The sequence below is a fragment of the Ixodes scapularis genome, unplaced genomic scaffold (assembly GCF_016920785.2).
Source record: "Ixodes scapularis isolate PalLabHiFi unplaced genomic scaffold, ASM1692078v2 PGA_scaffold3__209_contigs__length_174095766, whole genome shotgun sequence".
Taxonomy (NCBI): Eukaryota; Metazoa; Arthropoda; class Arachnida; order Ixodida; family Ixodidae; genus Ixodes; species Ixodes scapularis.
Genome location: NW_024609868.1, coordinates 173,557,017 through 173,577,427, shown reverse-complemented (window position 1 = coordinate 173,577,427; position 20,411 = coordinate 173,557,017). Strand labels below are relative to the sequence as shown.

The 20,411-nt window shown below is 46.3% G+C and overlaps 1 protein-coding gene across 2 annotated transcripts in view; it reads right to left on the bottom strand.

Moving 5' to 3' along the window:
* Nucleotides 1-20,045, bottom strand: part of LOC120843437 (juvenile hormone acid O-methyltransferase) — a 39,549-nt gene extending 19,504 nt beyond the window's left edge. For both annotated transcript variants that reach the window (XM_040214808.2, XM_040214809.2), the window contains exon 1: nucleotides 19,275-20,045. In XM_040214808.2, the coding sequence (XP_040070742.2) occupies nucleotides 19,275-19,784 (510 nt within the window). In that variant the 5' untranslated portion in view covers nucleotides 19,785-20,045. The remainder of the gene's footprint in view (nucleotides 1-19,274) is intronic.
* Between the last annotated feature and the right edge of the window lie 366 nt (nucleotides 20,046-20,411).

Sequence of the window (20,411 nt, the reverse complement as noted above, 5' to 3'; positions counted from 1 at the left end):
AGGACATTGTCTTATTAACTTGGAAGCGCACCTGTCGACATAGGCTTGCATAAAATTATCTGCAAACGTGTAATAAAAAAATATTTCTGTATGATGTACCACCCTACAAAAATCTCGAATGGGGGTAGTAGTTTTATTGTAAATAAAATAAATAAATAAATATACAACGAACCCTGCCGTGAGGCTCATACCCGCCGGGTACTCTCACGCATCCTATCATAGACACATGTGAGCTACACGGACGCGAGCCACAACAGCCACCAGGAGCAGAACTGCAGTGATCAGAACCCGATTATCTTCGTCCCATGAACACGAAGGAGTCCCCTCCCCAACGGCCGTAGAAATACTCGCCCTCGCCGAAGCCATCACAAAACATACCCAGTCTACCGATACAATTTTTATCCGCACAGACATCCAGGGAGAGTGCCGCTGCTCTCGAAACAATGACCTACATCTCCATATACACTCCCTACTACAGGGCGAAACAAGGAGACGCCAAGCTCTTTAAATCAACCGGAAAATTCGGTTTCTTAACCTATCGCGCTACGACTTTGTGCAGCGTTGCCCACAGATGGTGCTTTCTTTTTTTTTTTTTTTGTAAAATTTGCAAAGAGCGAACTTGCCTGAGGAAAAACTAAAGAAAGAAAAAGGCTTAGCTCCTATGGAAACGCAGCGACGCCACTGGTCTGCAAAGAACACGGCGCCGTTTCGCACCGGAGACAAGAGATGGCGCAACAAATCTTTTCGACTCAAAAACGGCGCGCGTTACGCAAGCGGCGACAGTCGCAGAAACAAAAAAGACAGCCACGGTAACAGCAAGGAACTGCAGTTCCTTGTCTGCAAAAGGGCGGCTCTCGTCTGCTCGTTCGTTGGCGGCAGTTGGCGTCGCGACCGCTTGCGCCATCTCTTGTCTCCCGTGCGAAACGGCGCCGTCTTCTTTGCAGACCGGTGGCGTCGCTGCGTTTCCATAGGAGCGAAGCCTTTTTCTTTCTTTAGTTTTTCCTCAGGTAAGTTCACTCTTTGCAAATTTTACAAAAAAAGAATGCACCATCTGTGGGCAACGCTGCACAAAGTCGTAGCGCGATAGGTTAAGAAACCAAATTTACCGGTTGATTTAAAGAGCCTGGCGTCTCCTTGTTTCACTCTGCACAAAGACACTTCACGCAGACCTGCAGCTACACACCAATATAGGATGGTAACCGGGTCAAGAGGGCCTGGGAGGAAATCAAAAAGTGCACAAGCTGTCACGAGCTAATTCTAATCCACGACCTCCCACCCTCTAGTCCGAACCCTATGACCCAAAAGAACACGATAAACAAATGCACAAGGAACGTACAACCCTGCTGCTCGAACTCAGACAACATACCACCACTTTTACACCCTCCCTCATTCATATTCAGATGGTATGACTATCTTTATTGGACGTGAACAAATACATACCACCATGACGCCACACTAAACTCACTTCATCTAAGGACGCCCTTGCCGAGGAGCATACACAAATTGGACAGATCATTCATTAAGCATACACTGTTTGTTGGACTGCCCCAACGCCCATACACCGCGTAATCTAGTTCTTCCACACCTCCCTTCCCTCCACCTCCGTCAGACTTGGACAACGTGGACGGTCTGCCCCCCCCCCCCCCCCCCCCTGTTCGACATGTCAAAACCACGCTTAATAATGAATAGTTAAAAAAAAATAGAAACGGAAGCTTTGGATATCAAGCGAAATAAAAGTTTTCTCTATCCATCTCACTTTCACTCTCGAGCGCTTTATTTCGCCCCTCTACATACTGGCTTAGCACATTTTGTACTTAATACAAAAGCATAACCTATCTCGTCGGTACTGTTATTAAAGCTCAATAAGCAGTTATCTGTGCGTGGTGCTTTGTTGAAATCGAGACGTAAAACTATAAAGACACATGTCTTGTGGTCAAAATTGTGCAACATAGCGGCGGCCGCGTGGGGGTCACTTTGAGGTGCCAGTTTATCGCTCTAAGCCCCTGTACAGCGTAAGGGCAGCCCATGGTATCACTTGCTCACGTAGCGGCGAGGCCATTTTGGAGAGCGGGGCGGTGTGTGTGTGTGTGGGGGGGGTCGGAGGTTGAACCCCCACTCCCCCACCAAAATGCCAAAGCTCCCCATCCCCGGTGCCACTGGGCCCGCTCGCTACCCTGCTCACGCAGTCGGTCTTGCACGGGGCACGGAGCTTATATGCTTTCGGGAGGGATGTTTGTGGGATAGAAAAGGCTGGAATAAAAACAAATGGTCAATATGTCTTCATTCATGCTTATTTGGTGGGTTGAGGAACTTGATCTCAGATATATAGAGAACGGATATTTCGAAACATTTGTGGGGTAAATGATAGCAATTTCAAGGCAAAGTGCACGAAACTATCCTCACTAAAATACATAATTAAATAAAACTAAAGTAGATATAATAAAACGCATACATGGTTATAATATAAAACAATGTCAGCGATGTAAGGAATATTAAATGAATTGTAAAAGCACTTGCACTTTGAGCAACGGGTGGCGCTGCATGCGCTCGCGCACACCTAATGTACAGGCCAGAATTACGTGCTTTCGAGTAGGAATTACCGCGAATAAAAAAGTAGCTGTGACTAGTTATTTCAGAAAGCAATTTAGAGGCTCTCTTGATCATTGCATTTATGCCAAGCACCTACATATTAAGACGCAGCCGCCTGCATTCACGGCAAAGAATATCCAGGATGTCTTCCGCTTGAAGTTCAATGTCGCGGGGAACATTCAGAAGCACTGCACCGAGCAGTCGCTTATTTGAAGTGGACGCTCTCAGGTATGTTTTCAACCGTTGCTATGAAGAGAACGAGCGCTCAGCTTTTGCCGTTGTTACGCGCAGAGTAGCTAGGATCTTGAGGAGACAAGTGACGTTGGGAATGGGGCCTCCGGACAGAGGGCGACTGCCGGTAGTGCAGACGTGACGTGCGTTTCACGTTTCTCCCTCTTTCATTGGAAGCCCGAAATTTCTCTATTTCTGCGACGTTTCCCTCACTTCGTGGAATTTCCCTCCATCGAGACGCCCGTGTCGATGGTCGCTCACGGATGCAATGAAATCCGTCTTGCTTTCTGCTTTGTATGTTGAGCTGACATCCGATGCAATTCGTTATTAGATTAATCTTTTCGTTTCACGGAACATCAGAAACTCTGAAGAGCCCTCATATTCTCACTACACATAGGCGCAAGGGTATTCAAGTTCGGCGTGTGGTTTGCGTGTTTGTCTGTTGTGTGTGATGGCATTTCTCCGAGTGGCGGAAAAACGAGTTCGGACTGACAACTTTCAATCGCCCCGAGGTTATGCCGCTGCCTGCCTTTGGAGCACACTGCAAGATAAAGCGGCCTAGCGAAAATAGGACTCTCTTTCCTTCGGCATCTTGTTCTGTAGCTAGAATTTGTTAATCCTCTAATAGATAATAGATTTTGGTTTTGTGGCTGTTAAGAATTACCCTCTCCCTGTATATGGACCCCTATAAAAGAAAACTCCGCGACAACCTTTCTTGGCAATGCAGTGGAAGGTACAGGCACGCGTTCCCGCTCCCATTTTGAGTGCTTAATAAAGCTGTTCGCGGGCTCTCCTCATTTCTTTGGAAATGCAAAAAAAAAAAAGTTTTCGCGGTGTACAGTGTGTGTGCACGGACGACGGTTGCCCCAAAGTTTCAGCGTGGAGACTTTTTTTTTTTTTTTTGCCGTTTCACTTTTTTGTGACAGTATAGCCTGCCGCTAAGAGCCAGGTGGCGCCAGTAGAGAGAGAACCCAAGGCTATACCCTGCCTCAGTGTAACTTGACGAAGGGTGAACGACAGTGTTGCGGAATGGGCACCCTCATTCCATTCCAATTCCATTCCGGGGAATTAGAGTTTTCGATAATTCCATTCCTTTCAACTCCTAGGAATGGCGACACTGGGCGCATTCCCACTCCTGGAATGGCTGAGTCGCTCCATTCCATTCCTCCAATTCCTAAACGTAAAAATTGGCACTTGACAGCTACATTTTGTTGCCGGCATAAGCAGCATAAAGCTGACATTATCAAATGCAGAAATAATGGCAATAAATAAAAAAAAAGCTATATTCCTCATAAAAGCACTGATTTTTACTACGCGAACCGCTGGTGGCAGAAAGTCTTTATTTACAATGTACTGCAAACATCGAGAAAGCCCCTTGATATGTCAATGCTTGTTTAAGACATCGGTCTCGCGACCACGTCGCTCGCAACAAACAGCAAAACTTAAAGGGACTATGAAGGCAATTTCGAAGTTTTATTCGACGATTGAAATGAATGGCAGGCACGTCTCAGATACTGTTGACCAAGTTCTAGCCCGAATAGAAGTTTGGGTGCCGCACCCATCGAGCAAACAGGCGCGGTAATAATGGCGCCGGGAACGATGCCCGAGACCCCACCGAGGCTGCGGCAGAAAGGTGAACTAGAGTGCGCCGAAGAGTGACGACAACGGGCTCCTCGTCTGGCGATTGGTTCAAAAGATAGACGCGCTCTTGGTTTCGATTTCGGTGGTGAGATGTGATGAAAAAAGTTTATTTGAACGTTGGATAATATTTTGAAGTTGTACTTGGGAATTAATAGGTTTCATACCGTGTATAAAATCATAATCTGAAGCGATCGCTCCGTTTGTCACTGGTTGAACGCATCCCGCACTGCTACCTCGGGCGCGTAAAAAGCATCGAGCAACCATGGAGAACAAAAAAAAAAAAGGTACGATCGCCGGGGGCGGCGGACTTTTGATTTTGGTTTCGTGCGTCGTCTCGTGTTCACTTTGCGAACTGGTGTCTCACCAATCATGCCGCGTTTATGTGCAGTAGTAGGTTGCGCGAAAGGTCGGCTAAAGACGTGCGGTCGATCGGGCGACGTTAGTTTGCATAAACTGCCGACTGATGCAGCAACGCGCAGCATTTGGTTGCGCGCCGTCGTCTTGCGTAGAGCTGTGGACAGCGGTGTCAGGATTTGTTCGTTGCATTTCCGACCAGAAGACTCTGAGCAGCACCTTCACGTCAGCCGGAGTCTGGGTAAAAGCGGGGCGGGGAGTCGCTTTGTAGGCGGCGACCGGGGAGTTGGTGGTAGGTCTAGGGCGCCCTCGTAAAGCGCCAATCCAGAGTTCTGCGTCCTTAGCAGCATCTCCCGTTCAGTCGGCGTGAGGTCGCTGAACGGGAGCTCAAACTCGTTTGCGAGCGCGGCGTTGTCGTTCATTTCTTCCAAGTTTTCTTCACAGACCGCCATGCACTAGAGCGAACCACGGGAACCACACTGAGTGTGCACTAAATCCTACCGATGCCGACAGTGCTCCCTGACGTCACTTCTCTTTCCAGAGGCGAAAAATGGAAAAAAACCGAATATTTGTTTCGGTTTCGCAGATTTATTTGCAGGTACAAAAATAAGAGTCACAACGTTCTAAAAAAAATTGTGTGGCATGCCACGACCCCAATGCTTCCGAAAACACCTTCTTAAAAAAAAAAAAAAAATTGCCTTCATGGTCCCTTTAAATCCACTCATTTTTTTTCGTTTTTAACTTTTTTTGCATTTGACTTTCAAGACATACGCGGCCAACGTGTTTGTTTGATAAGACCATAAAAAATATCCAGTTTGTGCGTGGCGCAGGAATAAGCTATATTACTGTATACTTCAAATACAGCAACACGGCTAGTACACTGCTGGAAGCGACTCCATGCACAGCGGCAGAACACATCCTCTGACAAAATGCAACCCTGCGGCGCAGCACGAGGGACCGTATAGACCATGTCACGAAACCTGTTTTAAAACGCACAAGTTCACGCTTGCTTTATGAATCTCGATATTTCTTATCGTATTCAATTCAATTTTTGGCTCGTTCGCCTGCCCTTTTCCACCCTTCGCATACTCATTCTCGTGTTTCCTCTTCAGACGGCGAATAAAGTTCGATGATATACGCCGACTGCACCGTGCATAGTTTTGTTGCACAACTGCAACAAAACAGCGTGCAGCTTGTTTATTTTCTTCGTGACTAATGTAGAAAAATGTCTTCTACGATGCCATGACTCAATCTGTATTCATCTTGTCTTCTCGTCCGAATTGTAATGTTCCTCTTCGCACTGATCGAGTGGCGGGTTCAGGCAGCAGACGGTACCTACCGATTCATTCTTCTACCTCGGGGTCGGTTGTTTGCGTAGTGGCGACGAATCGGGAAGTCAGCGTTGACAAAGCTCTTCACATCAAGATACAATTAACGGGGTAATACCGCACCGTTCAAATTGACATTCCCCGTGTTTCCTCATTAACACCATCGAACTGACTTCTCACCGCCTCAAATAGGGTCCAGGACAAGGAGCACGAATGCAGACCGGACAGCCGAGACGCGCGGAAGCCAAAACCTCAATGGCAGCTACCACCCAGTTCTCCTTCTCAGTTGCCCTCACAGCAACGGTCGCACCTCGTCTGGCGAGGGACGGTCTTTCTGCAGGTCTAGTCAGTTCGGTCACACCAAGAGCGGCGACGATAGTCTACTTCACCTTACGATGGACCTCAACAGACAGCACGAGAGCCATCGAAACCAATCCAGTGCTTTCTGAGTGCTGCGTCACCCTGCAGTCCCGCTCACGGTACTGGATTGCCTAGGGTGACTCGTAGCGTCCGCAGCAAGGTAAAACAAAGTATGCAGAGACTAAAGTCAAGGGAAATGAGCGGGAATCCGCTAGCTTGCTTGTAACCCCAACCCAGTAAAACATAAAACACAGAAAACAAGCATCGGAACAAAGACCAAGTAATAGGCGGACATACAATACAAGTGCAGCACAAAAAACAAGCCTTGGAGCAAAGCGCAAGAGGAGAAGAGAGAAGTGAATCTCGCTTTGTTTTAGTGCCGAAGGAAACCCACTTTTCGCACTTAAAAGGGGTGCGCACGAATGAACGTGGAAGGCAGCAGGGCTGGCTGGCTGCTAAACAACGCGCCTCGAACTTTAAGAAAACAATACCTGACCATCTTTCAACGGCGCCCAAGTCAACGAGTTATAAGAGCTCTGCGAGTTACGAGTCGCTTCCGCTCCCAGACCTCAGTCTGTGCGCGTGCGTGCATTCTACAAGCCGTCGCAACAACAACAAAAAAAGCATGACAAGAAGTACGATGAGGAGTTGTGCATGGGCGGTTTCTTTCTTTGCCGCTCCCTTTTCTTTTGCTTGGTGCTTGGTTTCTTGTTTCGCTCTCTGGTAACGCCATCGAAGCCCGACGCCTACGCGTCCGTGAAAGGCGCCACGTTACCCCCCTTTCCCCATTTGCTGCTTGTTTTTTTGTATTGCATTTTATTGGCGTATAAGTCTGTTAGGGCTCCTCGCGGGCTAGCAGTTTCCCGCTCATTTTATTTCTGAGCGACTGACTCACTGACTGGCTCGGATTAGCTAACCGTAAACACTAAAAAAAAAGAAGAAGAACCGTGCCCATTCCATTCCCATTCCATTCTGGGCAAAAGGCACCTAATTCCATTCCCATTCCATTCCCTTCAACGTTGTCGCCATTCCATTCCATTCCGGGGTCGTGAAAATGCGGAATGATTCCGAAATCATTCCAACTCCGGAGTGGCAACTCCGCAACACTGGTGAACGATAAGGCCCACATTGCGTGCTGACGGCTGCGATATCCGCTACCGTATGCGAGCGCAACGCACACATATTGGGCCAGGAAGCAAGGAAAAGCCTGATACTTCTTCACAGTAAAAATACACTCCGGTGATACGTTGTCACGTTCCGATTGGCCCGCCAGGCCACAGCTTCCGCCGTACTTACATGTTATGCGATCACGGTTTCATGGCCTACCCATTATTTCTTGCTTCGAACACTTGGCTACAGCGGCGCCACCAGAGTAATAGCACACGTTTAATCAATGCAGCTGCCACTCCCAGGCATACCCGATGTTTCTTGCTTCAGTCACTAGATATCACCAAACCAAACAGTATTGCAGGTTGCCTAAGACCAGTGTCCGAAATCCTAGCCACCAGCTAAAATTGTGAAATAATATTCTAAAGCCCAGGCGCTTGTGAAAAGAGGGGCTGCGCATAAAACAAGGTTTCTTCTCTTTACAGCACTCTTGGCATTGGTGTAGTTCTAGGACTTCGTGACTATGTCTTTCCGACAGTCTTGCACATCGATATCTGCAAAGACTTCTAAAAAAAGTGGAGTCTCGTGAAAGGCGCAGCCCACCCCCTCTTTTTTTTCTACCGGGTCATTGCGTCAGCATAACCAAACATGGCGGCGCCCATGGAACAGAGCAGACACTGGTCCATAGCTATCCTTGTGTTTTGTTTGGCCTTCACGCGTCGGAAATGCAGTGCTACCTCAAAAAGCGGCGGGAGTTGTGCGCTGTGAGGAAGCTTTTAAAGTTGGTGGGCCCCAACTACGACGACAGTAGAACAGTAAGCCTCCACACCAGTATTCCTGTAAAGGAAGCCTGCTCCGTTTTGAAAAATGACGATTCAGTTTTACCTGTTTTATCACAAGAACGTCTCCCTAATCTTTGCGTGAGCGTCCGTATACTGCCGAACTCACCCTGCTTCGTCACTGGGCAAAGGGGAGAGGAGGATGTCATGCTTGTAAACTCCCGCCCCCCAATAAAACAAAAACAAAAATTAGCTACGATACTGGAGTCCGAGCTCCGGTGGGTATCGCATCAGACAACGTTAAACAAGATGTGTAGAAAATACGAAATAATCAGATCAGTTTTATTCTATCTCTATTGAAGTTTTGGTGTCGGGAAATGATCTGGGTAGTGTAAAGTGCGGATTAAAGATTCAGGACAAGAATAACATAAAACAAGCAGTGCACGCTAAATTTGAGGACTTGCCGCGCTCTCCCAGCGCTTGGTGATGGGCACGCCGCCATGCAAACGTTTGGTACCACCGGCTACCGCCAGGATAGCGACCCGCGGAAAAAGACGCGCGCTTGAGCGTGTCAGTTAAGTTTGATTACAACTGTGCGTTTAAGCACTTTTAAACAAAATGGAACTAAAAGGGGCGGACTTTGATCATGGCAACAGAAAGTTAACATTATTGTGAACAATAGAAATAAAAAAAGGTGTTTTTTCGTGTTTGTTTTTTTGTAAACCGTGTTTAAGTTATGGCTAAATTTATTATTCGACGAAATGTAACAATTAATATAAATCATTTCGTTAAAACAGTGCAAACTAAAACGGTACCACTTTATAGAATACATATAAGCCTAAATGGGCGTATTTTGCTTTATAACCAAAATGTATTATGACTCCTATTATACAACATTATAAAACTAGTTACAAAAACGTCAAAGATGCGGTGTTTGGAATTTTATATTTCTGGAATGAAATATCCCATAGGGGATTTATTTAGGTAACATACTGCATCGGGAGACACTAAAAAATAATGAAACAGCAAAACGGAAAGCTGAGTCGCGAAAACACAACAGCGTATCTTCACTATGTTGCCTAGTATTCCCCAGCTCGCTGGCGTGCTCAATCCCCCAGTCTAGCTCAAAAGAAAACCTAGGCCATGCATCATTCTTTCTCAAGAAAAAATTACTCTGAGTGCTTATGTTTTCACCTATATATTAGAGCCTAGAAATTTGTGTACAAAAATACAAAAAATCAAGCATAATTGTAACTTTCACCTTGCCTCCCTTCAAAATTGTAAAGAAGAAAATAACTAAAAAAGTAACAATCTGTCGTGTTTGTTGTTGTCTTTGTATGTCTCTGTGTGTTGAGGGGGGGGGGGGGGAAGGAAATACCCACTGCGATATATTTACGCGTGATCACAAATCAATACTTTTTTCTTTCATATCGCTATCGGTGACTGATGAAAAATATCAAGCAATCTGTGATGGTTCAAATATACATATAAGGTGAAGAATCACTTATTTCTTGAGAAATATTATATATGCAGTAGATCCGATATATATATAACAAATCTGGTTTCTTTGATTTTCTTAATCGTGATTTTTTTTCTTATTCTGGTTAGCGGTGGCAGGAAGCCACCCGAATGACAAGAAGCCAGGAAAATGGTGGCGAGGCTTGGAGTTGCAATGGATACAGCGAAGTAACATTCAAGCGTTGTGTAACTCCCGAACCCATGTTCACTGGAGTTTTGTGCAAAAGCTGATTATGGCTTCTTTACGACTTGTTCCCTGTCGAGAGTTAAGGCGTGGAATTCTGTAAACTTCATTAAAATGTTGACCTTTTCTTGTTAAACTCTAGTGAACTTCCACCATCTTGCGGCGCATGTCACTCACGACACTCCAGGATGCAGCGTTTTGTTCAATTAATGTAGAATAAAATTAAACGGCAAATAACATTTTCACAGCAGATGGACTAAAGGGACTCCTATAGAAATAATGTAAGGTCGTACCTTAATCGTTGCTAAGTATTAACCTATGCATTGTTAGTATCCCAGACAACCCAAAATAAAATCATGCTTGGCTTTTTTTGTTTTACATGAGAGCAGATTTTGTCACACTCCCTTTTTTTAGAAGAGACCTAAAGGGTTCATTTGTCGGGACTTTTGGTAGCTCTGTTTAAAGAGGAAAAATGTCGTGCACGTTTTCTCTTATATGTGGTCTCCCAAACAACTTCCACCAAACAAAAAAAAAAATAAACGGAACTTTGTGCGGCAGGGAAATCAACCGTGTGTTGCCTCCGGAAGGGCACAAATATTTTTAGTGCGCCTAGTCATTAAATTCATTGCGGCTAATCGACTGAATTTTAAATTATTCGCTTATGGTCCCTGTGAATTGGAACGCTGTACAACGCATCGAGAAACACTCAAATAAGGCGTTTGCTATGCCATAGCCTCCTCTATACTCACAAAGCCTGGCAGATTGCCACGAGACGCGGCCGCCAAAGTTGCAAAAGTAGAGCGCCAGACAACGGATGGGAGCCACGGGACGGGCACCCCGCTGCAGCGAGACGCCGAAACACACTTCTCCCGAGCGACGGAATGTCCGCTCGTGCTCCTCGCGATTGTCGCGCTACCGCTTCTTTTCTCGTCGAGTTTGAAACCGATGTTTCGGGTCCTCGCCGCTGCAAAAGCTGTGCGCTGACAACCAGGTTTTCCGAGAAATGCTCTGTGCTACCAGATCCTCGCGCTCCAAACATGCGACCCAGCACTTCGTCGTGCAAATGCCGGGTGTAGCGAGTATAGAGGAGGCTATGGCTAAGCATGGTACGCTTTGGTCTATTTGGTGCTTTCTTTAACGTAAAAAAACCCCGAAATATTAAAAAAAACAAAGACACGTAAGAACGCGCACCCCGTCGCGCTTGCAGCGCTCTCAGATGCGCTCTGAAGAGACGAGGTCCCCCTTATCACTGGTGCACTGTCCGAGACTGGGCTTTGCGGCAGCAGATTCCCGCGGTTATATTTGGCACCTTACCCAGCACGAAGCCTTGTCTCGTACAGCGCACGTGTCATAAGATGAACTTATCTAAGAGCGCTGCTAGCGCGACTCGAGGACGCGTTGTCAAGTGGTTTCTTTTTCTATTTCGCGGTCTTCCTTTTTAGTTTAACAAAAAGAAGCGCGCAAAACATGTCATGTGGCAAACACCGTAACCGGGTGTTTAGGAACGCTTTGAACAACATTTTACATCACGCCTCGACTTTTAAAAGAATAATGAAAATATTAACAAGTTAGTCTTATTTAATGAAATAAGTGGGCGCACTAAGAGAATTCGTCCGCTTTCCTAAGATGCCAGCTAACAACATGCAGTATAGGTTTCCATCCCGCAGAGCACCTCGTTGATTAAATCGTTTGGTTTAAGCTATTTTATACACCTTTTATTTCTTTTTTCTGTGGGTTCTCGAGGGCAAAGGTAGGTTCAGCAATATCTGGCCGCGTTTTTTCAGGAGAAAAACCAGCCCATGATTTCAAAGGGAAGCTGAACCACTTTGAAAATATTGCATAGAGGTTGATTCTAGCAGATTTCTATCCCGTGAAGCTGATTATCACGTTTCCTTTTCTCAAAGATGCAACTAAACGCGAAAAAAAAAAATGAAAAATTTTTGACAAGTCGTGACGCCATACTCTGATTTTGGAGTCGCCAAGCCCGTGTCGCTCGTGTGGGCAGCCCGTGCCATTGCAAGCTTGCCTGGTATATTTCCCCGCACTGGCTCCGTAACGTCTCTTTCGGGCTTTTTTGCAAACAGCAAGAATGCGCGTGCATACCTCTGATGGGCGCTAAAGACGCGCGAGAGCGGAGACGCAGGAAAATTCTAATGTGACGTCACACCCGGGGAACGAGGGGCTTCAGCGGTACATCGAAAATTAATTTCTGCAGCCCAACTAAAAAATAAAAAAATAAAAACCTCGATATTGCTGACTCTAGAGGCCCAATTAAGATGATTTGAATGTTTTTGTTTAAGTACAGAACTGTTTCAGCTTCCATTTCTTTTTGCATTTTTGAAGGATGCTAGGGCACGTAGAACGAATATGCGCCCTAAAAAAGCCGGTCCCGAAAGTCACTCTAAGACCTATTTATTTCCGGATGATCTTCAAACCTGGAAATATTTGATCTATATAGCGTCAAATTGCCGCGATTCCGAGACATGATACTTGCAACTTCTGCAGTAAAGATTAGTGTGGGGATTGTGATCCCTCATCATTCTGTCGCGTCAGCGTTTTGGCGCGCCGTGGCGGCCGCGCTGGCGTAGCGAGAGGCGGCGCTGCTTACCACTGTGAGTGGCTTCCTCCTCTCCCCCTTTGGGGCGATTTCCGTAACGAACCCCCGCACAAAGGAGATCGACGTGTCGCTCCTTGATTGGCCACTTCGCCCCCGCCGTTATCTTAAAACCAGCGGACAGCAGTCTCGCTTCCTCTTCTTCCTGGGATTCGGCGGCGGCGACAACGGGGAACCTTACGGCGCACCGGTGAGCGTTTACCCCGTCCTTTGTACATTTGTGAACCAAATTGTGGTCCTTCTTAGGGCCACTGCCTTCGGGAGTACCACGTTCGCGGCGAGACGCTCTACCGCGAAGCGGGTTCGTACTCGCGTGGCATGCTGCTCGTTGTGCGCAAACAGACACCAGTCACGTTGGTAACGGTGATAAACTGTTTATTTACAATGAAACAAAATAACAACAACACAGCGGCTATAAGCTGGTGAACGCCGTCGGTGTGGAGATCGCCCACGGCCGAACGGTCGTTCACAAATGTACAAAGGACGGGGTAAACGCTCACCGGTGCGCCGTAAGGTTCCCCGTTGTCGCCGCCGCCGAATCCCAGGAAGAAGAGGAAGCGAGACTGCTGTCCGCTGGTTTTAAGATAACGGCGGGGGCGAAGTGGCCAATCAAGGAGCGACACGTCGATCTCCTTTGTGCGGGGGTTCGTTACGGAAATCGCCCCAAGGGGGGAGAGGAGGAAGCCACTCACAGTGGTAAGCAGCGCCGCCTCTCGCTACGCCAGCGCGGCCGCCACGGCGCGCCAAAACGCTGACGCGACAGAATGATGAGGGATCACAATCCCCACAAGATTCAAAGCCGAAAAGAGCCATCTATTTTGAGCAGCTTACATTTCAGTTGTAATGCGAATCATTACTGCATTGATTAAAACACGGTTCGATGAACCAAACCGCGAATCCCTATCGGCATGATAGGGATTCGCGGACGGGCGGAGGCGTGCTGGTTGCAGTTGCTGATTACATTGAGTCATCCCATATTAACTTAGCATCTAGCTTAGAAATTGTGTGTGTACGTTTCCAACTAAGTCACAGAAACATTGTTGTCTGTGCATGTTACCGCCCACCTACCTTTGCTAAGAATTTTGTGGAGTTATTACATGACACACTTAGCGGGATTGTTTCAAGGTTTCCTAACTCGCAGCTATTTATTTTTGGCGATTTTAACTACCCAAATATTAACTGGTCACAAGATATTCCTATTTGCGTGCCTTATTCTTCTGAAAGCAACGATTTCCTAAATCTCTGTGCAGATTTTAATCTTTCGCAATTAGTAACCGAGCCCACGAGAATTACGTCCTCAGCATCCAACGTTCTTGATCTTATTTTAACTACGTCTAAGGACCTCGTAGAGCCGATCTCTTATCTTCCAGGTCTTAGCGACCATTTAGCCTTGCATTTTTTCCTGAAAAGTCCTAAGAACAATCCTGCTGATTGTGTCAAACACATCCGTGATTACGCCAGAGCCGACTTTGAATCCATAAACCGCGAGCTATGTACATTCATGGGCTCTTATATGCAGAATTTTTCAGAACGATCGGTTGAAGGCAATTGGTGTCTGTTCAAAGATAAAATTACTTCATTGATCACCAACTACATTCTCTGTCGTGTTGTCAAATCAAACTCGAAATCACCTTGGTATAATACGACTTTAAAAAGGCTGTCTAATAAGAAAAAGCGCTTGTTTCGAGCAGCTAAATCATCAATGTCTCCCGATCGCTGGGCCGCGTACCATTCGGCAGCTGAAGTATACAAATTGGCCGTCGATGAAACTAAATATAACTTCTTCAGCATAAAATTACCCTCAATGCTCACTAACAATCCAAAACAGTTTTGGAACTTAGTCAACCCTGCCGACAAACATTTAATACAACTTAAAAATTCAGGCGGAGAGGTGATTTCTGGTGAAGATTGCGCTATGACTTTCAACGAAAGTTTCATCAGTGTCTTTAGTGATTTCTTAGGTGCCAACCATCCCGTACTACCATCTTCTGATTTTTTGCCCATGTTACCAATTGTGTTTGATCCACCCGGTATTGTTAAAATTATTGAAAACCTCAAGCTGTCGTCGGCATCAGGTGTCGACGAGATAAACGCGAAATTTCTAAAAAATACCAAAATGTACTCCTCAATCATCTTGTCATCTTTGTTTCAACAATCACTTGATCATGGCGTCTTACCCGAGGACTGGAAGGTAGGGAAGGTTGTTCCAATTCACAAAGCTGGTGACCGTTTCTCCCCTTTCAATTACAGGCCAATATCTCTTACTAGCGTACCCTGCAAAATCATGGAGCACATAATTTCTTCACAGCTCTCGCGTTTCCTGGAGTGCAACTCCTTCTTTAGCCCTTTTCAACATGGATTCCGCAAATCTTTCTCGTGCGATACTCAGCTTTTAGTTTTCACCCACAACCTCCACTCGGCTCTGGAACGTGGATCTCAGACTGACTGCATCTTTCTGGACTTTGCAAAGGCTTTCGATAAGGTAACACATAAACTACTACTATACAAGCTTAGCCTACTCAGTATTGATCCATATATATTATCTTGGTTAGAGTGTTTCCTCACTAACAGATCGCAATTTGTAACTGTCAGTAACAAAAACTCGTCATCGTCCCTCGTTAAGTCCGGTGTACCACAGGGTTCTGTCCTAGGCCCCCTCTTATTCTTAGTATATATAAATGACCTACCTACTAGCATTTCCTCCTCCATAAGCGTATTTGCGGATGATTGCGTTGTTTACCGTGAAATTACTAATGACTCTGACGTACACATAATTCAATCTGATATAAATGCAATTTCTTCCTGGTGTGATGCTTGGCACATGAAACTAAACACTATGAAGTGTAAGACAATGAGGATTTCTCGCAAAGCAGCACTCTGTCCTAACTACTTCCTATCAAATAACATCCTTGAAAACGTATCAACTTACAAATATCTAGGTGTTCATATCTCTCCTGACCTATCATGGAAAACTCACACCGAATATATCGTTAATAACAGTAACCGCATGCTTGGATATTTAAGACGTAACTTTTCTCTAGCTCCATCATCATTAAAATTACTACTTTATAATACACTGGTGCGACCAAAACTTGACTATGCATGCTCGGTCTGGGATCCCGGTACAGAAAGCCTCATATCAGCGCTTGAAGCCATCCAAAACCGGTCAGCACCTTTTATATTATCAAACTACCATCGTACATCAAGCGTCACATCCATGAAAGCTAGTCTCTCTCTGCCCCCTCTTTCCACTCGTCGCACTATCTCCCGTCTCTGTTTATTCCATAAAATTTACTATGCCAATTCACTCTTGAAAGAACAACTAATCAGTGCTCCCATCTACGTATCCTCTCGCCTCGATCACTGCTGCAAAGTTGGTATACCCACTTCCATTTCAAATTCTTTTTTCAAATCTTTCATCCCAAAAACATCTCGTGATTGGAACGGCCTTCCCTCACCCATTGCGTCCATTGGCGATTTTGTCCTCTTTAAAGAAGCTTTAACAAGTTACTATTCATGATCTGTGCCGGACTAACCATTTTCAGCGTTTTTTGTACTTCCGTTGCCCACCCCCTCTGTAATACTTCGGCCCTAAGGGTATAATAAATAAATAAATAAATAAATAACGCAATTTTCGAGCCACTAAAATTGGCAAGTCTATACTCGGTGTCACCTACTGTGCGATGCACTGCTAATGCTATAGCCTAGCGTCCGCAGTGCTCCAACTCTGTTAATGCACAGAAGCCGAAAGGCGTATTATCTTTCTCGACAGCGCTTTTCGCAGTAATGATAAAAAAACACACAGACGCAGAACAGCTCGTTTTATCAACGTGTAAGCGCGCACACACACACACCCAACGTATTATCCTTGTCATTCTTCGATTGACGCGCCCCTTTTTGCGTTTCGATGCACAAAACACGAATTTCGGAGCAACTAGCTGGCCGTATTCTCGACGTCGACTATTGTGTGCTAAAGGCCCTGTTATACTCCGACGTAACGCGCGCGCAAGCGAACGCTGGCCGAAGTCGGCTACGTCACGTCGGTCACGCCGCGCGCGTCGAAAATTCGACCTCTCTATACTCCGGCCGCCCTGGCGACTCCCGCGGCGCGCGTCGGTGGGTCGCCAGCGCGGCGCATGCGCAGAATCTGGCTACGAGGGCACGTTTCCTGTGAGAGTGCGTCACTTCCGGTTCCTTTTTGTTTCAAATAGCAGACAAAAATGCTCGCGCTTCTTGGGCGCCAAGTTCGAGCGAAGGCGTCGACGTACCTTGCACGACGAAAACTCGCGCTTGCACTGTTGGTGCACCACCTGCGCCGCAAGCGTAGGCGGTCAATGTACATACGGTACATCTTTGTCAAGCGCACGGTCTACGGTACTCAAGCTTCCTCGTGTCGTAGACACACGGGTGAGGACGAATTCCCTCGATCAGATTCTCGACGACCGAGTCCGATTCTTCAAACATGACGCCATACGGAGTGGTGCTCCTGTCGTCTGCTTTGCTCGTATTCGCCGCGCTGCCCGCGCGAGGGCTACTGGGAGCCAGCGCGTGATGCATCCTGGTCCGGCGTCGCTGACGCGGCCGGCGCGGAATAGGGCATGCTCCATTTTGGCGCCGAGGCGGTTATGCTGCGTCGAACGCCGCCGGTCGCGTCGGTTACGCCAAGACGCCGGAGTATAGAGCGTCGGGTTTTCGCCGACGTGGCGTCGCTGTGACGCGCTCGCACGCGCGCACGCGTTACGTCGGAGTATAACAGAGCCTTAAGTCACCAAAACTAGTGTAGCTTCCACAGCACTCCTGCACAGTATTTCACAGCGCGTGCGAACAAGACGCTAGATAAAGCCGAGTACTTTCGCACCAGCGCGAGCTGCAGCGCTGCGGAGAGTACGCTGGCCTTGGAAATGTCGCACGAAATGGTTGACGCTAACTATAGTTACCTCTACAGTGAAGTCACTGAGTCGCTTTGTGCGCACAAGTAACATAGAAGCGTCAACAACGAAATCTTGCCGTTTACTTGTTGAGAGCCAATCGGTCAATGTAGAGCCACTAAATAAACGTGGCTCGAGAAAAGCGACAAGTTAGGCGTATGTTTTGTAGAATAATTACCGCCCTTTGTAACCAGCTTTTGCCGACGTCCCTAACGAAAAGTGCGTGAAAGTTTTTTCTGTCGTTCTACTTCCTTAAACGGTTTGCAGCAAAGCAATATGACCAATTTCTTATTTTGCACCCCATCTACCGAAAAAAAAAGCGTTTCAGAATCTTAATTGTCGCAAACGGCAACCAACCAAGAAAAGGGCGGAGTCCACAAAACCACTCGACGTATAAACAAATTTGTCCCGAACTGACGAATGACGAATCGTGGCGGAGTCGGACAATTGAGGCAAAATTTGCCAATGCTCTAAAAATAGCTTTTTTTAATTTTAGATTAGCTGTTCGCAAACATTTCTGGGTAAGTGGTCGGATTAGAGATATCTCAAAGTCTAGACGGCGGAGAAACAAATGTGTATTTAGAATGGTGGAATACGTAAATAAATAAACTTAAATGAGCACTTAAATGACGAAACGAATGTTATAAGTATTAAAAATTCTAAGACAAATGAATACATATAGTTCGATTTAAGATGAAGTATTTAGTCAATTATGACGATACACAATTGTGGTCTAGTAACCTCACCAAGCATAAATCAAAGCGTTTCAAAACCTTGGCATGCGCTCAGTGTGCTATAGCTTCATGAGAATGTTAAAAGTAATGCTGACAATATGCAAGAGTTACGACAGAGGATACTAGGCACAAGACACGCGAGAACGCAAATGAATTAACATAGTTACAGTGATATGAAGCAGGGGATAAGAATGGCGATGATGGTGATGACAGTGTACAATGAATAGTACGAAGAGAAAACCCGCGTTGAGGTAATGTTTCTCTCGTTCCTTTTGGTATCTTCGTTTGCACCTTAGGAGCGCTCATTGCGGCGCCATTTCTTTTTTACGCGTACTTAATTTTGCGCCCGTAGCATCGCCTCTGTTGGAAACGGGCCGCGAACCGGGCTTCGTAGAAAGGAGTGCGGGTGCCGCGAGCCGTTTGGAAGAGTTCTGAGGGCCGAATGGTGGCCCGCGGGCCATGGTTTGAAGGCCCCTGTTTTAGATTGATCATATCAAAGGAATTAAGACGTCAAGACAGAAGAGAGTGACTGTTCTCTCACTGAGTTTAAAGTGTATCATGACTCTCAGCGACCTAGCACCGGATTATTATCGTTCAAAGGGGTGTTATGGCAACACCTATTTAATAACAAGAATGCGGTGCTGAATTTCTGTCCTGACCCAGCAAGGGCGTGTGTGGGGAATACACTGGATGGGACTGCAGCTTCAGCTATCAGGGCAAACTGGTGACCCTAATGTTACCAGACGAGTACGAGTTGGTGTTTATGATAGGTTAGTAGGGGTTTTGCGGTCGGTGCGTGCTCGAGACAGACACTGTCTCGAACATTTTTTGTAGGGTGCTGTAAAATTTTGCCTGCAGATAATATTTAGTTTAGGTTGCTTGCATAATTAAGGACATAAATACTCACACCAATGATGTCTTTCCATGGTTCCTCCGTTTTGGTCATTTGCAGCCACACCTTGTAGAACACGAACTGTGCACAGAACACGAGGAGGCATTCCCCGTCGTCTTTCAGCAGCGTGCCGATGTTGCGGAACACTGCCTTTTGGTCTCTGATCCAGTGCAGGCAATAGAACGAGTAAATGCGGTCAAACTTGCCGTGCTTGTCGAGAAACGCAGACACGTCTGAGGAACCCGCATCAAGGACGTCGTAGCAGATATCTGGATGTCCGTAGTTTCTTTTCGCGTAGTTCAACATGGATTGGGATATGTCGATGCCTACAATCTTACGGCATGGATGATTCCAGTGAAGCAGCACGTCTCTCGTAAAGTCTCCGATGCCGCAGCCGATGTCAAGGATCTGATGGCACCTACTAGAAGGAATTCTGAATGTCGTCCTTTCCAGAGCTTTGATGCTGTTTCGCCTAACAGTTTCGCTAATACGTTCGTAAAGCTCTGGATCGAAGGTCTCAATCATGGTTTTAGTTCTTCACTGTCGCGGACAATAGTGACGCGCTTGACTGATGGCACTTGTTTGGCGTTAGTGCTATGTGTGAGTTTCAAGAAGTGCCACCCTTTTAACTTCAAAGTTGTCACCGTTTATCTTCAAAGTTGTCAGTCGGCTTCTCTTTTACTGCTGCGTCGCAATCACTATCGCACACTCCCAGTCGCGAGTACGTCAACGTCCGAGCCATTCATTTGCTTTTCATGCGCTTTGCGTATCTAGAAAAAGAAAAAAAAAAACATATATTCAACACATTCTTCGAGGCTGTTTTGTAGAGAGTAGTGACGAACATAAAAAAAAAGCTGCTGACACCATTCACGGACGGCCCTTGCCTATGCCAGAACTTATTATCTCTGAGCCAGGAATTCTTCTCTTCCTACTCGAGATTGACACAAACAGATCTGTAGGACTGATAACGCATTTTGAAGCGGTATCCCGTGTTGGTTTCTAATGAGTGGTATTTTTTTGTTGCTTAGTGCTGACGTTTACAAAGGCACCAGCATCTTCTGGCTGACTGACAGCGATGTTGGTACCAAGACACAATTTTGGAGACAAACAGGCAGTTTAAAATTGTAGGCCAACAATGCTTACGTTTCCATA